General features: G+C 57.5%; 2 protein-coding genes across 8 annotated transcripts in view; one reads left to right on the top strand and one right to left on the bottom strand.

Moving 5' to 3' along the window:
* The first annotated feature begins 338 nt into the window (after positions 1-338).
* Positions 339-9,581, top strand: C5H11orf42 (chromosome 5 C11orf42 homolog). Its single transcript, XM_061629757.1, has 3 exons — positions 339-407; positions 2,541-3,252; positions 9,418-9,581. The coding sequence occupies exons 1-3, from the start codon at positions 339-341 to the stop codon at positions 9,546-9,548; spliced, it is 912 nt and encodes a 303-aa protein (XP_061485741.1). The 3' UTR covers positions 9,549-9,581.
* Positions 9,582-10,810: 1,229 nt separating this feature from the next.
* The window catches only part of FHIP1B (FHF complex subunit HOOK interacting protein 1B), a 31,700-nt gene continuing 19,432 nt past the window's right edge, over positions 10,811-23,078 (bottom strand). For 6 of the 7 annotated variants that reach the window (XM_061629268.1, XM_061629270.1, XM_061629271.1 and 3 more), the window contains 11 exons: positions 22,330-22,653; positions 21,170-21,787; positions 19,481-19,639; positions 18,973-19,059; positions 18,316-18,483; positions 17,741-17,820; positions 17,182-17,351; positions 13,509-14,471; positions 12,260-12,438; positions 11,884-12,046; positions 10,811-11,362 (listed from right to left, as the gene is read on the bottom strand). In XM_061629268.1, coding sequence (XP_061485252.1) covers positions 11,067-11,362; positions 11,884-12,046; positions 12,260-12,438; positions 13,509-14,471; positions 17,182-17,351; positions 17,741-17,820; positions 18,316-18,483; positions 18,973-19,059; positions 19,481-19,639; positions 21,170-21,787; positions 22,330-22,614 — 3,168 coding nt within the window. In that variant the 5' untranslated portion in view covers positions 22,615-22,653 and the 3' untranslated portion in view covers positions 10,811-11,066. The remainder of the gene's footprint in view (positions 11,363-11,883; positions 12,047-12,259; positions 12,439-13,508; positions 14,472-17,181; positions 17,352-17,740; positions 17,821-18,315; positions 18,484-18,972; positions 19,060-19,480; positions 19,640-21,169; positions 21,788-22,329; positions 22,654-23,078) is intronic. The other variant, XM_061629273.1, reaches the window with a different exon arrangement.

A 23,078-nucleotide genomic window follows, 5' to 3' on the forward strand; every position in this document is an offset into this window, starting at 1 on the left:
GGCGTTGCCCATCACTGCACCTTCCAACTGCAGATTCCATAATTATGGAAGACGGACCCCCAAGGAAAGAGACCCCCTGTGCAGGGACCCCTCTGTCCCTGTGGGCTGAGTTACAGCCACCTCTGGGTGATGGAGCCAGGCTGCTCTTTGTGACCTCACAGGCAAGCCATGGCTTCTCCTGTTGTTGCTGCTGCTGCTGGCGCCAAGGCTGGAGGGAGGGCACACCTCCCTTCCCTGGACTCACTGGCTACCCCCTCCATGCCTGTGCCCGTGTCCATGCCCACCCTCTGTAGCCAACCTCCTGGACCCCTGTAGGCCTCGTCCAGTTGTATTCAACGATGGACAGTGGGATCCACACTCTGGAGGTTGGCGAGGCTGATGTCAACTGGGAGCTGATCCGGGACAAGGTGAGAGGGAGTTGGCATGTCGAGGGGCAAGGAAGCCCCCCCCTTTGGATGACACCCCTGAAGGGAGGGCGGGCATGCAACATGGACTACATGGCCAACCCTAACTCCAAGACACCCCAGTTGGGGGTCGTGAGGGAGGGGACGTGAGAGCAAACCTGACTTCGGTGCTCTCATGACACATTTGCATGAAACTGTTTTCTGTGGTAGGTTATTTTTTAATCATCTTCTGAAGACCTAAATATATTGTTATTACACTCTACTTTTTAATTTTTTTTATCAACAGCAAAATATGCATAACCCAAAACTGAGATACATCGTATACAAAATAACTTTCTCTGCATACAATCAAACAGTCTACTAATTTTATTTGGTCACATTTATGAATCCAGGGGTTTTGAAAGGCTTATTACACTCTTCCACGTTTCTGAGTGGAGAGGGGGGGTTTCTTTGGAAGGAGGTTGCTGAGTTATGTAATAATTGAATTTATTTACAAATATACAGGTTGAGGGGAGGTGGAGGCTCAAGAGACAGCCAAAGTCCACATCAGATGTCTAGGGAGATGCAGGCAGGCAGGATCCCAAAATGCATCTTGCCTCTTTTCAGGCGTGATTCAAAAGCACATGTGAGGGTTCAAACTGTGTGACGGGCATGGGGGTGCATACTGGCCCCACCCTCAATGTTCCCATGCAGGCAAGCCAACTCCCCATCTCTTGGTGCATTGAGCACAGAAGTCTGGGGGGGGGACTCCAACTTCCTTCATCTGATTCCCCAGTGAGATCCATGGGGTGGGGACCCATGGAGTGGGCTTCCTCACTGGTGGCCCCATGCCGCTGGAATGACCTCCCTCCCTCTGGATTGTGTCTCATCATGACACTGCTGTTGTTCCATCTTTTGCTAAGGCTTTAGACTGTGCAGAATGCTGGACTGGATTTTTTATTGCTGCTGCCACTTCATCTGTATGGAATTTATTCTGGACTATTGTTTAATATTATTGTTTAACTTTGATTTCAGTTCTATGCATTTCCACCCTGGGGGGACACAGTTGATCTGGAGCCCTGATGAATGCCCAGGGGATACTTGTGGATGGGGGAGCACAGGGCTCCCAGCTACCCTTGGCTGTTTATTTGCTCCCGTCCCACCTTGCTTCCTTGTCCGGGATGTGTGTGCAAGGAAGGAGCGCAAGGGGCTGGAACCAACAGCATGGGAGATGGGGGGCAGCGCCAGCCTGTCAGCTGGGGCCAAGGCTGCCTCTGCTCAGGCAGGGGCAGCCCTCTTTAAGAAGCAGCAGGATTTGCATTCAAGCCTCTGCACCTGTTTTGCCCAGGATCCTGGCAGGGTTGTCAGCCCCAAGGCAGGCAGCTCCCGCCTCATCCTGGGGCCAGTGGGCAGGGTTCTTTCTCCCCCTCCCTGTGGCTCCGCCTTCCTCCTCACTGCCCCCCTCTCCCTTCAGTCACCTTCCGAGACCCCCACACCCCTCAGTGGCAACGTCCAGGAACGAGCTGCAATGTGCAGCAGCTCAGCCAACTGTGCGGGGGGGGGGGGGGGATGCCGCAGCAAATATGTGTTTTGTTTCCATGCCAAAGCTGATCCATCGGTGAGCTGTTTCGTCGCCTCTGCTGAGCGACTAGCTGCCCTCGCCCTCTCCAGTAGCCACCATGCTATCAGGCTACCTGCATTGAGCAGGGGGTAGGACTCGATGGCCTTACAGGCCCCTTCCAACTCTACTATTCTAGGATTCTATTATTCCATTCCAGCTGGTCATTGTAAGAACTGCAATTTGAGAACTGGTGACTGAGCCTGCTTTTTTCCTTGTTCTTCCCTGTCCCTTCTCCCTCATGTGTCGTGCATGTTAGCCTAAGAGCAGTTATTGAACTTTTGTAAATTGTATTTTGTAAATTGTATTGTTTTATTGATGTATTTTATATTGTATTTTTATATTTGTGGGGTGTTTTGTAAGCCGCCTTGAGAGCCTTTGGGTGAAAGGCGAGGTATACATAAATAAATAACAACACTAATAACAGACAGGGGCAAGCCGGACCCTCTGGACTGATCCCGTCCCAGCAGCGGAAGGCGCGTGTAGGCCGGAGCAGCGCGTCTCCTGCGGTGATGCGCCCTCTCTCTCCCTCCCGGCAGGTCGTCGAGGAGCGCTTCGGGCCGACGGTGGTGCCGGTGCCCTTCCTGGAGGACGCCGCCTCCTACGACCTGCTGACGGTGCTGATCAAGAAGGCGCCGCTGGGCCAGGGCCTCCTGCGCCGGCAGCGCTGCCTGGTGCCCGTCGGGCCGCTGGAGCACCTGCTGGCGGGGGGCGCGGCGGCGGCGGCGCGGGAGCTGACGCACTGCACGCGCGAGTACAACGCCCGCGTGCGCGGCGAGTCCCGCTACGAGGAGACGCGGCTGGCGGGCGGCGCCCTGCGGCACCTGCGCCTCACCATGGCCGGCGTCCACAAGAAGGTGGCCTTCCTGGTGCTGCGCCCCGGCGCGGTGGCCCTGCGCCCGGACCTGCCCTGGCTGCGCGCGCGGAGCAGCATCTACGTGGTCTACGAGGTCTTCTACTGCGGCAGCCTGACGCTGGCCGTCACCCAGGGGGCGGCGCAGCGCAGCTTCCACCGGGCGCAGCCCCTCCCGGTGGCCTTCTCCTGCCTCAAGTTCGCCCTCAGCGGCAAGGGGGTGCTGGGCTCCCAGAAGCCCATGGGCCACAGCTTGCCCGCGCGGGCGGCCTGGGTCCGAATGGCCGTGCTGGAGGCCCCCGGCCCGGCGGCGCCCTTGGAGACCGCCCCGCCCAGGGACAGCCCCGCCGGCCGCAAGCGGTGGAGGCCCCTGAGCAAGGCCTCCCGGAGCCTGGCAGGTGAGGACGCAGGCGCTGCCCGGGTTAGTAGGCCCCAGCCGGCCAGCCACGGCCACGCCCCCCAAGCCACCCCCTCCCCGGCTTCAGAGCTCCCCTGTGTCGCCTGCTGCCATCAGCTGCTTGATGGCGTAGATGGGATGCTATCCACCGGATTCACTGGCTCTGCCTCTGCAGTTACAAAATTGCCACTCTCCACAACCAGTCTTGGCTTTTTGGAGTAGGAGCTAACAACTGCTTGCTTGCCATCGGCACTCATTGGGGCCTGCATAAGAACGTAAGAAGAGCCTGATGGATCAGGCCAGTGGCCCATCTCATCCAGCATCCTGTTCTCACAGTGGCCAACCAGTTGCCCATGGGAAGCCCGCAAGCAGGACCCGAGTGCAAGAGCACTCCCCCCCCCCCCGCAGTTTCCAGCAACTGGTATTCAGAAGCAGAGTCAAGGCATAGCCATCGTGGCTAAGAGTAGCCCTTGATAGCCTTCTCCTCCATGAATTTGGCTAATCTTCTTTTAAAGCCGTCCAAGCTGGTGGCCATCACTGCATCTTGTGGGAGCAAATTCCATAGTTTAACTATGCGCTGAGTAAAGAAGTACTTCCTTTTGTCTGTCCTGAATCTTCCAACATTCAGCTTCTTTGAATGTCCCCGAGTTCTAGTATTATGAGAGAGGGAGAAGAACTTTTCTCTATCCACTTTCTCCAGGCCATGCATAATTTTATACAGTTCTGTCATATCACCTCTGACTCGCCTTTTCTCAAAACTGAAAAGCCCCCAAAGCTGCAGTCTTTCCTCATAAGGGAGTCGCTCCATCCCCTTGACTGTTCTGTTTGCCCTTTTCTGAACCTTTTCCAGCTCCACAATACCTTTTTTGAGGTGGATGGCCAGAACTGCACACAGTATTCCAAATGCGGCTGCCCCATAAATTCATATAATGGCATTATGATATTGGCAGTTTTATTTTCAATGCCTTTCCTAATGATTCCTAGCACGGAATTTGCCTTTTTCACAGCTGCTGCACACTGGGTTGACATCTTCATCAAGCTTTCCACTACAACCCCAAAGTTTTGTTCCTGGTCAGTCACCACCAGTTCATTCAGACCTCATGAGTGTATTTGCCCCAACATGCATTACTTTACACATTTAATTGCTTTGTAATTTTATTGCCCATTCACTCATTTTACTGTCCATTTGGAAAGGTCCTTTTGAAACTCTTTTTGTTTTAGTGATGCTGAACAATTTAGTATCATCAGCAAACTTGGCCACCTCACTGCTCACTCAAAACTCTAGAGCTTGGCAAAGATACTTTTTTAAACTACAACTCCCATCAGCCCCAGCCAGCATGGCCACTGGATTGGGCTGATGGGCGCTGTAGTTCAATAAAGTAACTAAGAAGTATAGGTCCCAGTACTGATCCCTGGGGGATTCCACTTTCTACATCCTTCCATTGGGAGAACCATCCATTTATTCTGCCTCACCGCTTTCTGTTTCCTAGCCAGTTCCTGATCCAGAAGAGGACCTCTCCTCTTACTCTGTGACTGCTAAGCTTACGCAGGAGTCTTTGGTGAGGTACCTTGTCAAAAGCTTTTGGAAAGTGCAAGTGCACCATGTCAACAGGGTCACCTGTATCTCTACGTTTGTCAACCTCTCAGAGAACTCCAATAGGTTTGTGGGACAAAACATAACTGACTCACAAAGCCCTACAGCAATAAAGAAAACACAACCTTTTTAAAAATGGCTCCCCCCTCCCTTTTTCTAGAAGCTTTTTTGCTGCTGGTTAAGACAAATTCTATTGTTCCTAATTGAAAGAATTCACACCCTCTAAGCAGGCCAAACATTCATTTTGCACAGGAATTTATAACCTTTAAAATTTTGCCACCTTCTAGAAGACAGGGATTTCCCCACCCCCTTCTCCTTCCACACATACCTAGAATACTAGAAAGAGACAGAGGTTTTAGCCCATTCAGGCATTTTCATCATCATTATTATGCTGCAAGGTAGGGAACTTCCTTTGCTGTTTCCCTTCTTGCTGCCATACGCTAAGATTCAGAGTAACCATTTGGGCAGAGCTTATAAGTTTTAGAGGAAACTTAAGCATGGAAATTCCTGATCCTAACTAGCCTCTGGTGTTGGCTGTACCACACAAGCGTGCGCATACACACACACACATTCTTAGCCATATTCATATGCATTTCACCTTACCATGCATGACACAGATATATACAAGATTATTAAAAGCTGAAACACCATCTCTGCCTCTCTCTCTTCCCTCCCCTCCCCCGAAGGTATTTTTCTCCCTTCTCCTCCTCCTCCTCCTCCTGGCTTTATGCTCGAACAAAACCACACATTTCCCCCATCCTCCTTTTTTGCTGCTGGGTTGAGAATGAGATCCTTGTTAACAGACAAACTGGAAGACATGTAGCAGAGAGACAGAGAGTACCCCCCCCCTTCAGAGCCCAAGTTCTCCCTCCACTACCTCCTTTTCTCCCATCGTCCTGGCTGTGTCCACCTTTGCCTCTGCAAAATCTGTTGCTTGCTTGCTCTCCATTGTCATTTCCACACTCCTCAGTCCTTCCTGTGTGTGACTTCTCCCTCAACAACAGACATCCCTTGGAGCCAATCAGCATGAATGGGGTGTATATTAGCTACTGAGTAGAGTCTTCCCAGTGCTTAAGACACTTCATACGGCACTGGAGACACAGGGACCCTTCTAGGGCCTGGCTCCCAAAAAAGTAAGTGGCCTAAGACCCTCTTGGACCCTGGATGACTACACCACTGGCTCTCATCCTCACCAAGCAGCCCCTGAGCAAGCTGCTGCTGCTGCTGCTCTCTCTGGGTGCCTCCTATTTTCATAGAATAGTAGCGTTGGAAGGGGCCTATAAGGCCATCAAGTCCAACCCACTGCTCAATGCAGGAATCCAAATCAAAGCATTCCTGAAAGATGGCTGTCCAGCTGCCTCTTGAATGCCTCCAGTGTCAGAGAGCCCACTACCTCTCTAGGTCATTGGTTCCATTGTCGTATGGCTCTAACAGTTAGGAAGTTTTTCATGATGTCCAGTCGAAATCTGGCTCCCTGCAACTTGAGCCCATTATTCCATGTCCTGCACTCTGGGACAATCAAGAAAAGATTCCAGCCCTCCTCTTTGTGACATCCTTTCATGTACTTGAACAGCGCTATCCTATCTCCCCTCTGTCTTCTCCAGGCTCTTGCTCAATGGAACAGTCTGCAGTTGTGCCTTCTGTATGGGGCTTTTACAGTAATGAGTTCCCACTCTCCTGAGCTTCCTCCTCGAGTATATTTTATACTCCTTGAGTATATTTTTAACGTGTTGAAATCAGCTCTCCAAAACACCCCACAGCTTTCCACCAGATCATGAACCTGAGGAGGAGGGGGGGACCTTGGGGGACAAGGTCCCCCCCTTTCACCTCATCCACCAGTCCTTGGTGAGAACACGGATTTAGGAAGGATAGTGACCGCTCCCCCCACCCCAGGCACAGACATGCATGGTCTTTCGCCTTCTGGAAGGCAAAATTGTCGGCAAGGCAAGGCAGGTGTTGATGAGGCCTTGGATTCTGAGCAGAGTTTGGATTCCACGCAGCTGAAGCTTCACATTGCTGCTCATGTCGCTCTCTTTGACCTTCCAAGGCTTCTGCCTGACTTGCTGGCTGGTGACAGATTCCCACTTATTGCTCTTACTCCCCTCTCCTTGCATTTCTGCCCAAATGCTCTCAGCCCGCCCTCCCACGTCACAATTCTTGCAGCTTTCCTTGCATGTCGATGCATCCTGTACATATAATGCAGTACATCCTGTTTGGTCTGTTTCTCGGCAATATTATGCCCATCTACTACCACCTTCCACTTACAAATTGCATCCCACCAGCATTCCAAAATGCCTGTTAAATCCTGTTTGCTGTCCTGTACTGAGATGCCACGTGTTGGTTGTTTATTTCCCATACTATGCAGGCACTGGAAACTGTCGGACGTGAACCCTGACCTCTGCATTCTCTCTCTGCTTACTAACATCCAAAGCTGCAACTGGTTGTAGCTTGATCAGGCCAAAGGGGGCCTATCTAGTCTAAGGTCCTGCCTCCGCAGGGGCTAACCTGGTGTCTTGGGGAAGCCTGTCGGCTGGGACCGAGTCCTGCTCCCTCACCCGCCCCCTTGTGTTCCCCAGCGAGGGGAATCCAGGCACAGACTGCCAACAACAGTGGAAGAACCTGGAGCTTCTCGTGGAATGAGTCAGACCATTGATCTACCTCAGTATTGCCCACACCGACTGGCAGGGTCCCCCAGAGTATTCAGGCAGGGAAATTTCCCATGCCCCACCTGGAGCTGCTGAGCAGGCATCCTGGGCCCCGCATGCAAAGCAGGTGCTGTGCCACTGAGCTACAGCCATCCGGTGGGACATTGCCATTGTGGCTACCAGTGGCCTTGGTAGCCACCTCTTCCACATGCCCTGCTGTGCCCTGCTCCTGTCAGCAGCCCTCGGCCTTGTGCCATCTTTGAGGCTTTCCTCACTGTCCCCTGAAGGATTTGGTTTGGGGGGCAATGACATTCTGGAAGCCTTGAATTTTTTAAAAATTGCTTGGGATACTGTGATCACAATGTTAAAATCCAGAGCAAGCCTCCCCACCCTCGGTCATCATGGCAGCTGTAGTAGAGGACACAGAACACCACTCGTGGCAGGGCCACCTTTTTGGAAACCTGCATGACCCAAACCTGGCTGGCCACTGTGGGAAGCAGGGTGCTGGGCTAGGAGGCTTCCTCTGGCCTGATCCAGCTGCTCTGCCGCTGGGCTCTTCAGACGACCTTATGGGACAACGTCCAGTTCACAAGCTTTGCTCAAGGTGCCCCTCACTTTTACGGCCTTCAAGCAGCAGGCGGGCAGGCGAGGGAGCCGTTTCCCCCAGACTGGAGGCACAGCCAGCCACTCCTCCGCACTTCCCTGGACCAGCCCTTCAGAGCCCCCCAACCCTCCCCATGTAAGATGCAAGCACCAAAGGCATCGAGGGGTCTCTTATGCCCCCAAGTGCTCCTTCACCTGCTGGGAAGCCCTCCAAGGGCCTGGGAGAAGGGTGTGGAGCGTAGGATGCGCCGGACCCTGCAGCCCTGCGAGGACTTCCTTAGGAGTCAGCCCATTAACTCAGTGGTGCTGGCGTAAAGGTGCAAAGCACTGGGCTCAGAGCACCACCCTGTTGCTACGGCCCGTTTGCTGTCCCCCAGAACCCCGAGATCCAGGCTGCTTCGTCCTTTCCTGCACTCAACGGCCAGACATGTGCTGCTTCCTGCCAATTTCCACATCATCGCTTTTGGACCACCCCTGGCCTGGCCTTGCCACAGATCTGGCCCATTCAGCCTCATGGTCTGATCGCACCTGCCTATCCTACAACCAGTCCGGGGGGGGGTGTCCCTGGCTGCCAGCACCCTCCTTCTCAGTCTCAGTGATGTAGAACTCAGGAGCGGGGGAAGAGGGGCTAACAACCAGTTGGCTCCGCCCCTCCATGGCTCTGGCCCTGCCCATTTTTGGGCTCCTTGCCCCCCCCATCCCTTGCAGACACCAGCTCCTACTGTTGATGGCTTCCTCCAGGTGACGGCTGTAGTCACCACAGTGGGGCGGGGGGCTCAACCATGGGACGGGGTTGCTGTTCTGGCTGCAGCAGCCTGCCACACAGTGTGGGGTGACTGAGGCCCACAGGAGACCTCACACCATTGGGAGACCCTTCACACAGAGCTCCTGGGTGGGAGTTTTGTTCTGGGTACTTTTAACGGAAAAGACAGTGTATGGGGGGGACAGAGGGGGGGTCTCTTTGACTTTTTCCCTCCCTGCCATTTGTCTGCACAAAATGCCCCCCCCATATTTCCCATCCATGGAGACAAAGATCCACTCCACTTTTTCCCCAGGGGAGGGGGGAACCTGGGGGAGGGAACTCTTGATCCTTGAACATGGCTCTCCCCTGCCCCAGAACACTCCACTGGCAACAGCCCCACATTAGGCCCAGTGCTGCCCCCCCATAGTCTCCACTGGGAGCAATATTGTAACACACACAGCTAGCTGGGGGGCCAGAAATGGGGGGCCAGAAATGGGGGGCCAATTTGGGAATGGCCAGGGGGTGGTGGGAGGCACCCCGAGCCGCCTCCTGACAGCCCCCCTCTCCTTCTTCTGTCCCCAGGGAAATGGCCCTTCCGGCAGCACCACCCCAAGCGGGGACCCTCCCCTGCCAGCCTGGCCGACCCGGAGAGGCACTCCATGTCTCTGCCCCTCCTGCAGAGTGTCATGGCCGAGAGCGACACGGAAGAGTGAGCCACCAAGAGCCACCGCAGGCAATAAAGCCTTTTGCACCCCATGCCCAGAGTCCAGCCTGGATCTTTTGGGGGGAGGAAGGGGGCATAGATAGGGTGCAGCAGGAACCAGAGAGACAGCACAGGGGGGGCCCTGGCCCCACCTGGCAGCAGCCATACTGCTCCCACCGCCTGTCAGCCACACAGCCGAGATCCTTGGGAGGGTCAAGAGTGGCCCTTGGCCGTGCAAAGCAAGACTGGCTCCAGCCAGCAGAGCGGCAATGCTGCTGCAGCTCCTGGGCTTGGCTCTGCCTTGCTGGGCACAGCTGGCAGCCCTAAACAAACGTGAAGGGTGCAAACTGTGCTTGGCTTGGAAGACGGATGCTGCCTCTCCTCACCCAGAAGACTGAGAACGCTGCTAGCGGTGCCGGTTCTGCCCCACCCTGGCTGTGGGGGGCCCCAGGCGAGAAAGCCCCAAAGTACAGACGCAGGTCTGTGAGCAGGTCTGTCAGAGTTAACTGTGCTGGGCTCTGCCATGGGCTTGTGGATAGCTGGCAATCACCTGAGACAGTCAGCCAGCGCCTGTCTCAAGTCTTGCTGTTTGCTTTTCTCATGTTTCCAGGCAGACGCACACCCCTCGCCCCCAGGATTTGCAAAGGGAAGGTTTGACCCAAAGTTGGCAGTGCTGCAAAGGAGCAACACTCACTAGGGACTGGAACCCTGGCATGCTTAACGATAAGCAGAGAAAAGTATGCAAATCCGTGCAAATGACTTTGCAAAGTTTATCACAGGGCAAGCAGAGGCACCTCTGAGATTCAACCTTCATCAGTGTACAGGAATAAAGCCCCCCCTCCAACCATCTGTGGTCTCCAAGCTACTGCTGTGAGAGACTCGAGGCTAGAGACTTGAGGGTGAGACCCCACCCTGAGGAACAACCAGAACAGAAGGGTGGGGCTGTGCTGGAAAGAGTTGCCTACACGGTCCTCCCCCCAATTCTCTGCCTGGAGGGGCGGGGGGAGAGGTTTACAGGCAGGCATCCATAACCACCGACAGCTCCTCCTACTAAGCCAGACCACTGGCCCATGTAGCTCAATACTGTGTGCTCTGACTGGCAGCAGTCCCCACATGGGACTTCCTCCAGACCAGTGGAGAGACCTTCTGCATTCCAGACAGATGCTCTGCCATGGAGCTCTGGATGGCAGAAGGAAGAAAGGGCGAGTGATGGGGCAGCCCTGCAGAAAAACACAACTCCCCCCCTTTTTGAAAGACACACAGACCATGCAGGAGAGAGAGAACTTCTTTTATACATATTGCAACGAATTCTCCAGAAAAACATTCATTCCCAATAAATTAAAAAGGTCCTTGTCCTGGTACGGAGTTTTAAAAAGATGCATTCCCAACCCCAGAGGGTGCCACCCCTCCCTGATTAGTGCAGGCCTAGCAAGAGCTAAGCTGGGAGGGGGGAGCCGGGAGGGGAGATTCCAGTTATGTGCCCCACACCAGCAGTGCTGAAGGGTGGGGCAGTTGGGGCACTGCCCGGTCACTCCTCAGGGGGTTCCAGCAGGAAAGGCGAGGTGACGGCGTGCGCCTGCGCAATGGCGGCCAGCTCCTTGAGGAACTCGCTGAAGATGACGGCGCAGTAGACAGCATTCTTCACACGCAGCGCCTCGTTCTGTTTCTCAGCCGAGGTGCGGAAGAGGGAGGCCCCCGCCAGGGCGTGCATGACTTGCCCCTCGCGCATGTGCTGCAGGGCCAGCTGGGCTGCCTGGCGTGCCCGCGTGGGGCTGTTGGTGTGGCGCATGATCAGCTCCCCGATGGACGGCTTCCGGCTCTTGACTGGGGAAAGCAAAGAAGGAACAGTGTCAGCACCGGGGTGGGGTGGGGTGGGGGGTGGCTTTGGGACAGGGAGGCTGCCTGGAGCCCAGCCCTGCCCCATGCCGTGCACCAATCCACCTCCAAAGGCTGGAGCTCTCACAACAGCACCAAGTCAGAGAGGGCCGCATACCAGACGCTCTGCCGAAAAGTCTTGGTTGCTGATGGAAGTGTCGCTATAAAGACTGACTTGCTAAAAATAGACGGCGCATGGTGTGGGCAAAGGTGGTCCCTCCCTGACTCAAGGGAAGACCACCTCACTGCCTTGTCATCACCTCCCCCCCCCAAACAAATGTGGGAATGACGACAGCAGCAACAACGATGTCCTGGTTTCAGGGGCTCTTGTTAAGGATGCCTGAGACAAAAGGTCCTTCTGTGCCCAGAGGGCACCCCCAGCTGAGTGAGGAGCCACAGGGCGACCCCCTAACCGCCCCTGCCCCAATGGCTGGGAGTGCTGCATCCGGCAGTCAAGGGAAACTTCTCACCAAGGGTCTCTGAGCGGCGCAGGGATGGCACGGCGTTCTGGGCGTCTGACCAGTCCAACTTGCCACGGGCAATCAGGTACTTCTTGGCTTTGAAGAGGAGGGACGGAAAGTCCTCCTGGCTGGCAGCAAAGTTCTCAATCTTGTTCTTCACTGAGCCCAGGACCTGCAGGGAGGGTAGGGTCAATTCCTGCATTGTGCAGGGGGTTGGACTTGATGGCCTTATAGGCCCCTTCCAACTCTGCTATTCTATGACCCCAGGAGGAAAAGGGGGCCTGAGGAGAGGCAGGGGTGGCAGCCCCAAAGAAGCACTGGCAGAGACCAAGATCCAGGCCGCCCCCCAGGCCTCCCTCCCTCCCAGGGCTCCGGCGCAGGCTACCTGGATGAGGGATTTGACGCTGGGCTGGAAGACCATGTTGGTGTTCAGCAGGAAAGAGCGCAGGAGTGGCTGCGGGTAGGAGGCCAGCTGGGAGATGAGCCCCGTCAGCAGGAAGTTGACGTAGAGGGAGTTCTGCAGCATGTTCTCTAGCTTGCCCAAGAGGACTGCCACAAACGGCCCTGCAGGGGAAGACAGCGCAGGGTCAGCCTGGCCAGGGTCACTCCGGCCACACAGCAGGCTGGGCAGGGGCGGGCGTGTGAATGGGCAGGCCCCTCACCCAGCAGAGTCCTTCCTGCCACCAGCCCATTGAGCCAGTCCAAAGGCCCATGCTGGGTCCCGACTAAAGACACCCCGGGGCTTCTTGAGGGGCGCAGCACCTGGCTTGACCTCAGGAAGCCCGTTTCAATCCCTGGCAGCCCATCCAGATTTTGAAGAAAGCAGCGGGTGAGGGGAAAGGGGTAGTCTCTCTCTCCCCAAGACCCTGGGCGGCCACTGGCAGTGCTGGGCTGGATGAACCAATGGCCAGAGCTGGGAGATGGCGGCCTCCCTGTGATCCTCTGTGCCCAGCCATGAAGGCTGTGACCCCTCCCAGAGACAAGAGCCCTCTCCCCGCAGAACCATTCAGAGGGGAAGGAGACTTGAGGGGCCTTGGGCCACCCCAGCCTCCCCCAGGGCTGGAGGGAGCCTCTGGCACACGCAGCTCCTCCCGGGTGCGAAGGGCCAGGGCTGGCGGAGAAGGAGAGCAGAAAAGGCTCTGCGGAAGCCACCGCCGGGAAGAGGCGGCAGCGGCTGGCACTTTGCCGTTCAGGTGGAGCGAGTGGCGGGTCTCTTGAAGAGAGAAAACGGCAGGAGACAAAGATGGAGGAAGAGCGTCTGCCAAGGGCCAGGCAGAAGCAGGGGCCTTCGGGAAGGGGGCCAGGCAGAGTGCTCTGGTGCCAAAGCCCCTCCTGCTGTGCTGGTGCTGGGGCCATTTCGCTGCCAGGAGGGGAAGCGCCTGCAGGGCCCTGCACCCTCCTCTGCCCACTGCTACGAGATCTGGCCTCTGTGGCCTTCGCGGCTGGATGCTTCCTCCTTCCAAGCCCCCCTCAGATTAAATTCTACCTGGGGTGGGGAATCCTGAAGCTAGCGTGGTCTAGGAAGAGACGTGCCACGCCAGAGGGGCCACGGGAAGGAGAGAGGACTTGAAATAGCCACACAGTGGGGGGGGTGGCACCAAAGAGGTCACTGGGGTGCAAGAAGAATGGCTCACCTGTGAAAGGCTGGCTGGGGGGCTGCCCAAGAATCCGTGGGGGGCTACTGATGATCTGGGCCAGGGAGTCAGCCGGCCTGGGTTGCCCCGTGCTGCTATTGGGGTGGGAGGAGAAACAGTAGGCCTCCTCCTCCTCCTCCTCCCGGTGCGCAAGGGGATCGGGAGGGAGGCCCAGCGAGGACGGTTCCTCTGCTCGGCCCCCGTTTTCCATCTCGTCTTCAAGCCGGCTCAGTTCCACTGTGAACTTCTCAATGGTCAAGGTGGCCCCGTTCTCCACCGGTGCCTGGCTCAGCAGCTCGTCCAACAGGGAATCCGGGCAGGGCGACGGCTCCCAGGCTGGCCCGGGTGGTTCAGTGCTGGGGATGGAGGCAGAGCCATTCTCCACCACGCCTCCCCCTTGTGGGCACCAGCGGACCTTCTTGATGCCGTGGGCCCCATCGAGCAGGGCACTCGAGTCCTTGGTACTGGGAGATGTGGGGGCACTGGGTTCCATACTAACCAGGGCCCCTTTGGGGCTTGCCCCCTCCTCTGGCAGGCCCCGCTTCTTAGTCCGGGGGGAGGCAGGTGTGGGGCCAGGATGCCCAGTCGGGTGGAAGGAGGTATAGCCGAAGTAGTCGTGGTGGACCGGCAAAGACGAGTCTGGGGGTGGAGCCAGGCTGCTGGCACTGGGCTCCTCCCCATCGTACAGGGCTGACCAGACACGGCAGGCCCACACGCAGCGGTCGATGTGGAGTCGCGCATCCCGCAAGTATTCCAGGTAGTTCCCTTCCAGCTCACAGACCTCCTCCCACCTGCCAGGACAGTGGGAGGGGCTCGCGGTGGGCGTCCCCGGGGAGCGGTGCGTGGGACTGGAGGCCTCTGGGCTGAAGGTCGACTGTCGCATGAAGAAAGAGATGCGAGACGGCGTGGAGGGCTTGGGGACCGTCACGACGGAGGAGGAGTCCACGCTGGGGCTGCCGTGGCCTAGAGGCAGAGGAGGAGCATGGGGGGGGGTCAAAGAGGCTCTGCAAAGGAGGAACACCAACATGCCAATACACCCCAACCCCTCACAAAGTGACGGGGGGGGTGTTCAAAGCCACTCAGGAAGTTATTGCCCTCCCACCCCAGCGCCCCACCCTCCGAGGCTCCTTGCCAGCACAGCCCAGGCACAGTTTGGCCAGTCTGGAGTCGTGTACCCAACCAGGCTGCAGGACGATCCCCGCAGTTGGACAGGCAGCCTTTCCTGGGATTTCTGCCCCCCCCCCGCCTTCCTTGTGAGTAGAATGTGTTTGACTGGACCAATGTGGTCACCCCCCCTTTCCCCCCCCCGGACATGGCTGTGCAGCACAAAGAGATGGAACAGGCGGCGCTTCTGCGCACACACACACACCCCGCCACAAGGAGCGTCACTTGCTAAATTCCCCACGGGCAGGCACAGGCGCAGGACTAGAAGGGGAGACAATCAACAGCCCTTCCAAGGGCTTCACCTCTGCTAGCCAGTGCCCTCCGCATCTCAGGCCATCTCCTTGACTTTGCTCCCGGGGCACCAGCACCTGAGACCACCAGCAGTTTGCTGTGCCTGCCATGGGGCAAGCTCTTCCCACTCTCTGCCTACAAGCGTGCGCCTCCTTCGTAGCCTTGCCTGTAACAATGATGGCCCAGGGCTGTCCGGAAGGCAGCGTCAAGGCCGGCCGTCTGGCCAAAACACAACTTAGTTTGAATCTGTTTTCAAAATGAAGACTGTGCCCCTCCTCCTCACACCGTCAGTGGATTTTCTCTGCCCCACAAGGAAGCCTGACACCCCAGAGGGATGGCGACCGCCCCCTTTGGTCTCCCAGGCGAGGGAGCTGGAGCCAGCAAGTCCCAAACCAGGCGGCCCATATTTCTCTGAGGCCAGCCGCCCCCTGCAGAGGTCATGACGCCAGCGGTCCCTTTGCAAGGACAGACAAGGAAGGCCTCGTGCCTCACTCATGTCCAGCTGTGGGACCACCAGGAGACAGCCGCCTTTGGCCATTTCTTCACAGAAAAGCAGCCGCTGGTGTTTCCTCCTCTCACAAAGGCTGCTTGAGACCAGGCGCCCGCCCCAGAAGCCCAGCTCCGCCCTCACGGCCTGCCTTCGAGGGCTCCAGTCCTTGCAGGGCCGGCAAAGCCTTCACTCTGGCTCTTGGCCAAAGAGCCACTTAGAGAAAGCTGCAGCCAACGTGACCCCATTGCAGACCGAGAAGATTTGGACAGGTGCTGAGCATCAGCGACTGCCACACCCCAGAAAACGTGGCTCTCCAAAGGGAGCCACCAGACGGGGCCCACGCTCTGCTCTGCTGAGCCCACATGCAAACGTCTCTCCTCCTCCCTGCAGGGGGACGCAACAACACCCAGAACGGCCCCAACCTGCCTTCGTGCTGCTTTGCTTTGGGTGCAAGAGGGGAACTTTGCTGCTTTTGCTTAGCCTCTCAACTCCCCGCAGCAAGAAGCCCTTGTAATCTACAACTCAAGATATCCACTGGGCTGCCCAGCTGGGCGCTGTGGAGGAGTCTCCGCTGAGTGTGCGCCACCCTCATGTGGGCATCAGCTCTTGGCAACCTGGGACGGGGAGTCCAGGTGTCTGAAGGGGCTTAGAACAGAGCTAGGAGGACGCACCCTCAACAGGCTTAGTTCCCCCACTCCCACCCCAGCTTTCCACTTTGCTGGTCAACATGGAGAGGGGAAACAGGATGTGCTATTGGGGGACGAGGTGGCGGCAAGGGAATTCAGCATCCTTAAATCATAAACTAACACTATGGTGAGATGTAACACTGAGCACAAGAGAGCACCCAACAGAAGGGAGAATTCTGGCTATGAAGCAGTCTCTGTGCCAACATTAGTGTTGGTATGTGCCTTTGATTAGGACTTATGGCAATCCCATGAATCAGTGACCTCCAAGAGCATCTGTCGTGAACCACCCTGTTCAGATCTTGTAAGTTCAGCTCTGTGGCTTCCTTGATGGAATCAATCCATCTCTTGTTTGGCCTTCCTCTTTTTCTACTCGCTTCTGTTTTTCCCAGCATTATTGTCTTTTCTAGTGAATCAGGTCTTCTTATGATGTGTCCAAAGTAGGATAACCTCAGTTTCATCATTTTAGCTTCTAGTGACAGTTCTGGTTTAATTTGTTCTGACACCCAATTATTTGTCTTTTTCACAGTCCATGGTATGTGCAAAGCTCTCCTCCAACACCACATTCAAATGAGTGGATTTTTCTCTTATCCGCTTTTTTCACTGTCCAGCTTTTCACACCCATACATAGAGATCAGGAATACCATGGTCCGAATGATCCTGACTTTGGTGTTCAGTGATACATCTTTGCATCTGAGGACCTTTTCTAGTTCTAGTTCTTGACTATTGCCTCCATTTTGGTTAATGACTGTGCCGAGGTATTGGCAATCCTTGACAAGTTCCATGTCCTCATTCTCCCATTTCGGCTGGGTGAGGAGTCTCGTGCCCGTCCAGGCTTCACCCAGCACTTCAGAGAAGAGGCGACCCAGTGAGAGGTAGCACCTCGCTCACAACACTTCTGGGGCTGAGCTGCACTGGAGCCACTTGTGCAGGGTGGCTGCTATGTGGCAGAGCTATGTGGCAGAGTACATGTCCCCAGAAAGTCCCAGCCCTGGGCCAGGTGAGAGGCAGAATGGCACCTCCAATCCCCCCCCTGCCTGCTCACCCTTGGACCAGGTGGCATGCTCCTCTTCGCGCTCAGGGGGCAGCAGGCTCTCTGGGCGGCAGCAGTGGGGGATGAGGGAGAGGAACTTGCTGGCTGCCTTGCCATAGAGGTCCACTTCCTTCACCGCCCTCTTCTGGCTCAGCATGACGTGGCTGCAGGGGATCAGGTATCTGCGGGGGTGGAAAGAGGAGACAGACACACATCCTTGCTCAGGGAGTCACAGAAGGTAGGCAGGCAGGCAGCAACCTGGCCAATGGGCAGTGGTGGATGGGGCTGCCTGCCATGAGCCCCACGGGCCACAAGAGGGAGCTCCTGTGCTACTCAGGGAGAGCCCAGGGTGCACACAGGTATTTATTTATTGTATTTATATAGTGCCCCATAGCCGAAGCTCTCTGGGCGGTTTACAGTAACTATTTGTGGGCTGGGGCTCACCCTGAAGGACCAGTCCTTCCCCATCGGCCAGGACAGGCCCCCTCCCCCTCGAGGTCCCCCACTAGAGCAAGCCAGGCTTCCGGCTGGTCCCGGTGGAAGAGCGCCTGGCCAGGAGCAGCCCGCTCACCGGAGCACGAGTTGCAGCAAGACGTCTTCGCAGTGGAGGCCGAGCAGCGTCCGGAACAGGCTGAGGGAGACCGTGCACAGCTGCGGGGGCAGAGAGGGGCTTGAGGTTGGGCAGAATGGCAGGAGCAGCGGGGGGCTCTCCCCCTCCCGGGAGCATCCTCAATGCAAGAGTGCACTAAAGAGCAAGGCTGAGGCATCCTGACCCACCACCAAGGGCTGCCTCCCGGAAGGGGCCACACTCTGCAACCCAGAGCCCCAAGCAGGGAAAAGGGGACTTCGAGGGCATCAAGCAGAGCCATAGAATCCTGCTCTCTACTAGCCCCACCCCCTGGCCGCTTAAAGGGAGCAGGAGGACTCCTTCCTGGCCCTCAGTGTAGTGACGGGCAGAACTTGAGGTGACTTTCCCTCCTCCAAGGAGCAGAGCATGGCACTTTGGGTACACAACAGCCCTGCAAGGTGGACTAGGCTGAAAGAATGCCACTGGTCCAAGGCACCCATCGTGCCTCCCCACTGACTCCGAGCCCCACCACCACTCCCATGGTCTTCCCCCCAGCCTGCAATGCCTGGCTTTCTCACACGGGAGTTGCTGGCGATGCGCGACACCAGCGTGTCGAGGATCGTGCTGTTGTCATGGTGGTGGAGCAAGAGGAAGCGCAGGAAGGTCTTGAGTAGGGCCGTCTCGCTGACGCTGCGCAGGAAGAGGTCCAGGTAGGCAGTGCTGGCAATCATTTCTTCAATGGAGGTCTGGGGTGGAGGAAGAATTGGGGGGAGGGGGCTCTCAACTGGGGCACCCCCCCAACAGGAGGTCTCTGCAGCTCACAGATACATGGCTGTCCCCAAGAGGCCCACAGTCCCCCCGGCCGGACCAGCACACAGAGACCGGCAGGCAGCCCAGCCCTGGTGGCTCAGAGCCCCTCGGTCCTCCGCCAGGGCCCCAGAAACACCGCCTGCTCTCTCCTTGGTTACCCCATGAGCAGGCAAAGAGGTACTGCACCAGGCGAGACTCCCCACTTTTCCTGCTTATACAGCTTAATGTTTGGTGCCAAAGGCAGCAGCAGAGGTCAGTTTGCTCAAATGGCAGGATTTATCCCAGCTGGGTGCTGCTGGCTTCCTCCCCACCAGGCAGGCAGATCGTTTGACACAGGGCTCTGGGAAGGCGGAAGAGGCGGGCTGGGCTGCGCTGGGCCGGGCCTGCCTGGTGACGTCGCCCCACTCCTCCCCGCCTGACCATACCTTGTGCAAGGCCGGGCCCAGGACAGGCACCAGGAACCCATTGTGGATGTAATCCACCAGCTGCTTCTGCACCAGCGGATGGGCCACCTGCATGCAGGAGAGGAAGGGGCCATCAGGAGGTGGGCTCAGCTCAGGGGAGGCAGGCAGAGGCCCACCTGCCTAAGTGCTGGGGGGGAAGCAGCCTGGTCCCCTGGCCCAAGACAAAGACCTTCTCCCCAAGCATCCCTGGCAGCGAGCTCTCTGGCCTTGCCCAGACCCCCCTGGGGAAGAGGCCAGCCGGCCACACCAGTGAGGGGCTCCCGCTTCTACCATCGGCCCGAGCGCTGCTCCCGACCCGCTGTGAATCAGGGCCCGCCCCACACGCCGTCCCCCCTTGCGTTTTGCAAGCACAGCACACAGCATAGGATAGAAGATCACCCAGCCAAAGCCTCTGGGCCACAACTCCACACAGCCAGCCCCAGCCCCTACATGCACCCCCCCCCAAAGCCACCCGTGAAGGCAGGCCGACCTGAATGACAGCGTTGCAGAACTCCAAGGAGTTCATGAAGAGGACGAGTGAGGGGACCCCAATCCAGTCCTCCCGCCGGAGGAAGTGCCAGTCGTCCCCCCGGACCTCAAGCTTGCGGGGCAGGGAGGAGTAGAGGGCACTCAGGCCAGTAGCCAGCACCTGTGGGGGCCGGGGGGGGTGAGATGACAGACAAAAAAGGCTCATTCTAGATATATTGGAAACAGAATTCCACGGCCATTCTAGACTGTTTGTAAACAAGAGTTTCACAATCTGAAAGTAAACTTTGGCTTCCAGAGACAAAGAACATCATCTCTACAGACCCCAAAGCCCCACAGGCCACAGGGCTCCCATTTTCAATGTGCGAGTAGTGTGGAGGGTGTCACTCAGTGGACACACACCAATCACATTCTGAAGACCACAGTCTATTTTCAGAGCTGGAACACCAGTGGGCTGTGGGTACTCTGCATTTCTGGGCCCAGAGAGGATGGTCTCTGGAGAAGGGCTACATCGGGAAGATGCTCAGCTCCCAGAAACGCTGCTGGGATTGAAAGCGGTCTCATGGACACAAGGCCAAGGGAGCATTTCAGAAAGTGACCCAGACAAGACGCCCACTCGCCCCAAAGGCGACCTGAAGACAGGAGTCAAGCTGCCACTCCGCAACTCTTGGGAGTCCGAGGCAGCCTGGGTCCTGAGAAACGACGTCTCTGGACCCAGGGACAGCAAGAGGGTAATAAACAGATGACTAACCAAGCCCAAGTTCAAGCAGGGGTGCCATCATGTTGACAAGTTTGGATTTTCTTTGCGGAGGCGGGGAGGGAGTTGCAGAATCCATTCCTGAGGCCTCCTCCTCCTCGCAGAGACCCAACCAGAGGTATCTCTGCACCGGCTGCACAGCGCACATGGCCAAGAGGCCGGAGCAACGGGCCATGGGGTGGACACGCGTCTCTCCCAGCGGCAGAGTTTGCATGGAGACGCTGCCGCCTGTGAGGCCTGGGCAGAGCAGGTCTTCCCCTGGGCCTGGGAAGGGAGAGTGCCGTCCCCAGGCTCTGGCTGGTCTGGGTGGCTCTGGTGAGGACAGCGCCACCCCCTGGGTCCAGGAGAAGAGCCAGGCCCCTGGCACGCGCCAGTACCGACCAACCAGGACTGCAGAGCTGCCCTCCTGCCAGTAGGGCACTGAGGGCCACACGATCAGTGCTTGCTCACAGACAGGAGGCCAGAAGCGAACACCCTGTGGGCCAAACCTTTCCTTATTCGTTTCCAAAGTGCCAAAATGCTGTAAATCCAATGGGGGCTCCCTATCTGGGCAACACGGCAAGAAGTTGTGATTCCACTCGTTTGGCATTGAAACAAAAAGCTGTATGTAATCAATCCTTTTTTCTGTTGTTGTTTTGGGTCTGATGTATTTTGAACACTTTATAACCCTCTTGGTATGTGATTCTTGGTTCTAAATCTTATTCCAGTGCTGTTTTTTTTAAAGGAACTCCAAGTGCCTAGTCCTCATGGCACCCATGGAATGGCAACTCAGGCCAGCTGAATTCAGAAGCGGGCCAGGGTTTCTGTTATGCCCATGCCCACGTGGGCAGCAGAGGCAACATCCCTTAAACAAAACGGATCGGGGGTTCTTGCCCAGGCTGGGGGCTCTTTCCTGGGTATGGGGTGCGATCCCCTCACCCCCCCTGCCCCCCTTACCGGGCAGAAGTAGGAGTTCTCGGTGATGTACTGGGCGACGGTGCAGTTGCCGGCAGACATCGCCATGAGGAGGAGGAGGGCGTCCCTCGCCTGCTGGCCCACCACCCCCTCGTGGTGGATGAAGGGGATGAGCAGGGAGAAGATGATGAGGTTGGCGGGGCCCTGCTCCGTGGGGCTGTGGAAGAAGAGCTCCAGCAGCGGGGGCTCCCGGGCGACCGAGACACAGAGCTGGTTGAGGAGCAGCACCAGGTTGCTCTCCAGGAGCGGGGAGGCCGGCCCGGGGCACAGGCCCAGCAGGCGCAGCAGGGGGGTCAGGACCGGCTTGTGCCGCAGGAGGGGCTGCCGCGCCTGGCTGATGAGCACCTCGTAGAGCTTCAGCAGCTCCACCTTGCGCTCCTCGGGGACGTCCCACTGCAGGTGCCAGCCCAGCAAGCGCTCCAGCACGCTCTCTGACACCACAAACTCCAGGATGGGCCCCATGGCCGTCTCCGCCCCCCGGGGCCGCTCCTCCGCCAGCAGCGTCATCATCTGGTAGGTGTTGTTGCGCACGGCGCTGAGGTCGTCCGCTGCCCCTGGGGCCGTCCAGGGCCCCCGCTGCTTCTCCAGGATCCTCAGCACCTGCAGGGAGGGGGCGGCAGGGCCGGGAGAAGTCAGAGGAGCCCTGCGGCCGGACCTGGCCCAAGGGGGCCCAGCTGGCCCAGCATCCTGGCCTCACAGCAGCCCACCAGATGCCCCAGAGAAGCCCACAAACAGGACCAGAGCACTCTCCCGCCACCCACCCCAGTTTCCAGCCCCTGGGATGAGGAAGCACACCGGCTTCTGAGAAGCGGAAGCCCCTCCCCAAACACCAGAAGATGCATCAGCCCAAGGCGGCTCCACCCAGCTTAGCATCCCGCCCCCCACAGCGGCCAGGAGCCAGCCCCCTCCCCAAGCCCCACAGCGCAGTGGAACACAATGGGGACAGTGGGCTCTGCACACGCTTGGGGACACCCCCTTCACATTCTCCCCCCTGCCTTCTGAGCGTGGTGTGCGGGCAGTGGGCCTTGCTCACACACTTGCCACCTGTTCCATTTCCCGGGGGGGGGAGGCCATCAAGACAAGCCCAAGCTCTCCCCCCGGACCCTCCTCGTGGGCCAAATGCCCCTCTCAGTAGCACTCACCTGGACCCAGTGATTCTTGAAGACCATCAGACAGGTTTCAGGGTCTGCCACCATGGGGCTCTGCAGACTGGCCCCACGGCTCGCCCGGTGTCCCCCTGGAGCCCGGGGATTCAGCTTGCTCAGCCAGCTCATCCTCTCCATCTGGAAGGGCCACACTCCGGATGGGGACGGCAGGGAAGGAGGCAGGCTGGGCAGGTCAGTGGTCACAGGAGGCCTTGCACTGGCCTTGCTCGTCTGAGGGCTGCTGAGTGGGGCTGGGCAGGCATGGGGGGGCAGCCGGTCCATGGAGAGGGTACTCCATGCTGCTTTGGAGGGAGCACCAGCCTGCGGAAATGGGGCAAGGACAGAAAACAGGTGGGTGGAAGCTAGTTTTGTTTCCACACCCTAGATTGGGGATGTGCGTGTCAAAACTTTTGAAAAGGAGAGTAAACACATTTCAGCGACATTTCACCCTAAAGCAACAGCCGGGGGCAGGTGACAGAGGAATTGGTCACCTAAAGCACAGGTCTGGTACAGCATTTGGTATGGTAGCCTGCATCTGAGTAGGGAAGCTCTATCTGGGCCTGGAAAGGCGAGCCCCCATTACAGCGACTCAGGCAGAGCACGTTTCGAGCTGGCTGAGTTGCAACGCCTCCTGCTGAGGCCAACAGCCACTGCCTCCTTGCACGGTGCATCTCTGCCAACTTCCCGCTGCCGGGGTCCTCTGCCTCCCAGGCTCCGACGAGGAAAGAGTGGATGCAGACTTCATA

Source organism: Rhineura floridana, chromosome 5 (assembly GCF_030035675.1).
Source record: "Rhineura floridana isolate rRhiFlo1 chromosome 5, rRhiFlo1.hap2, whole genome shotgun sequence".
Classification (NCBI taxonomy): Eukaryota; Metazoa; Chordata; class Lepidosauria; order Squamata; family Rhineuridae; genus Rhineura; species Rhineura floridana.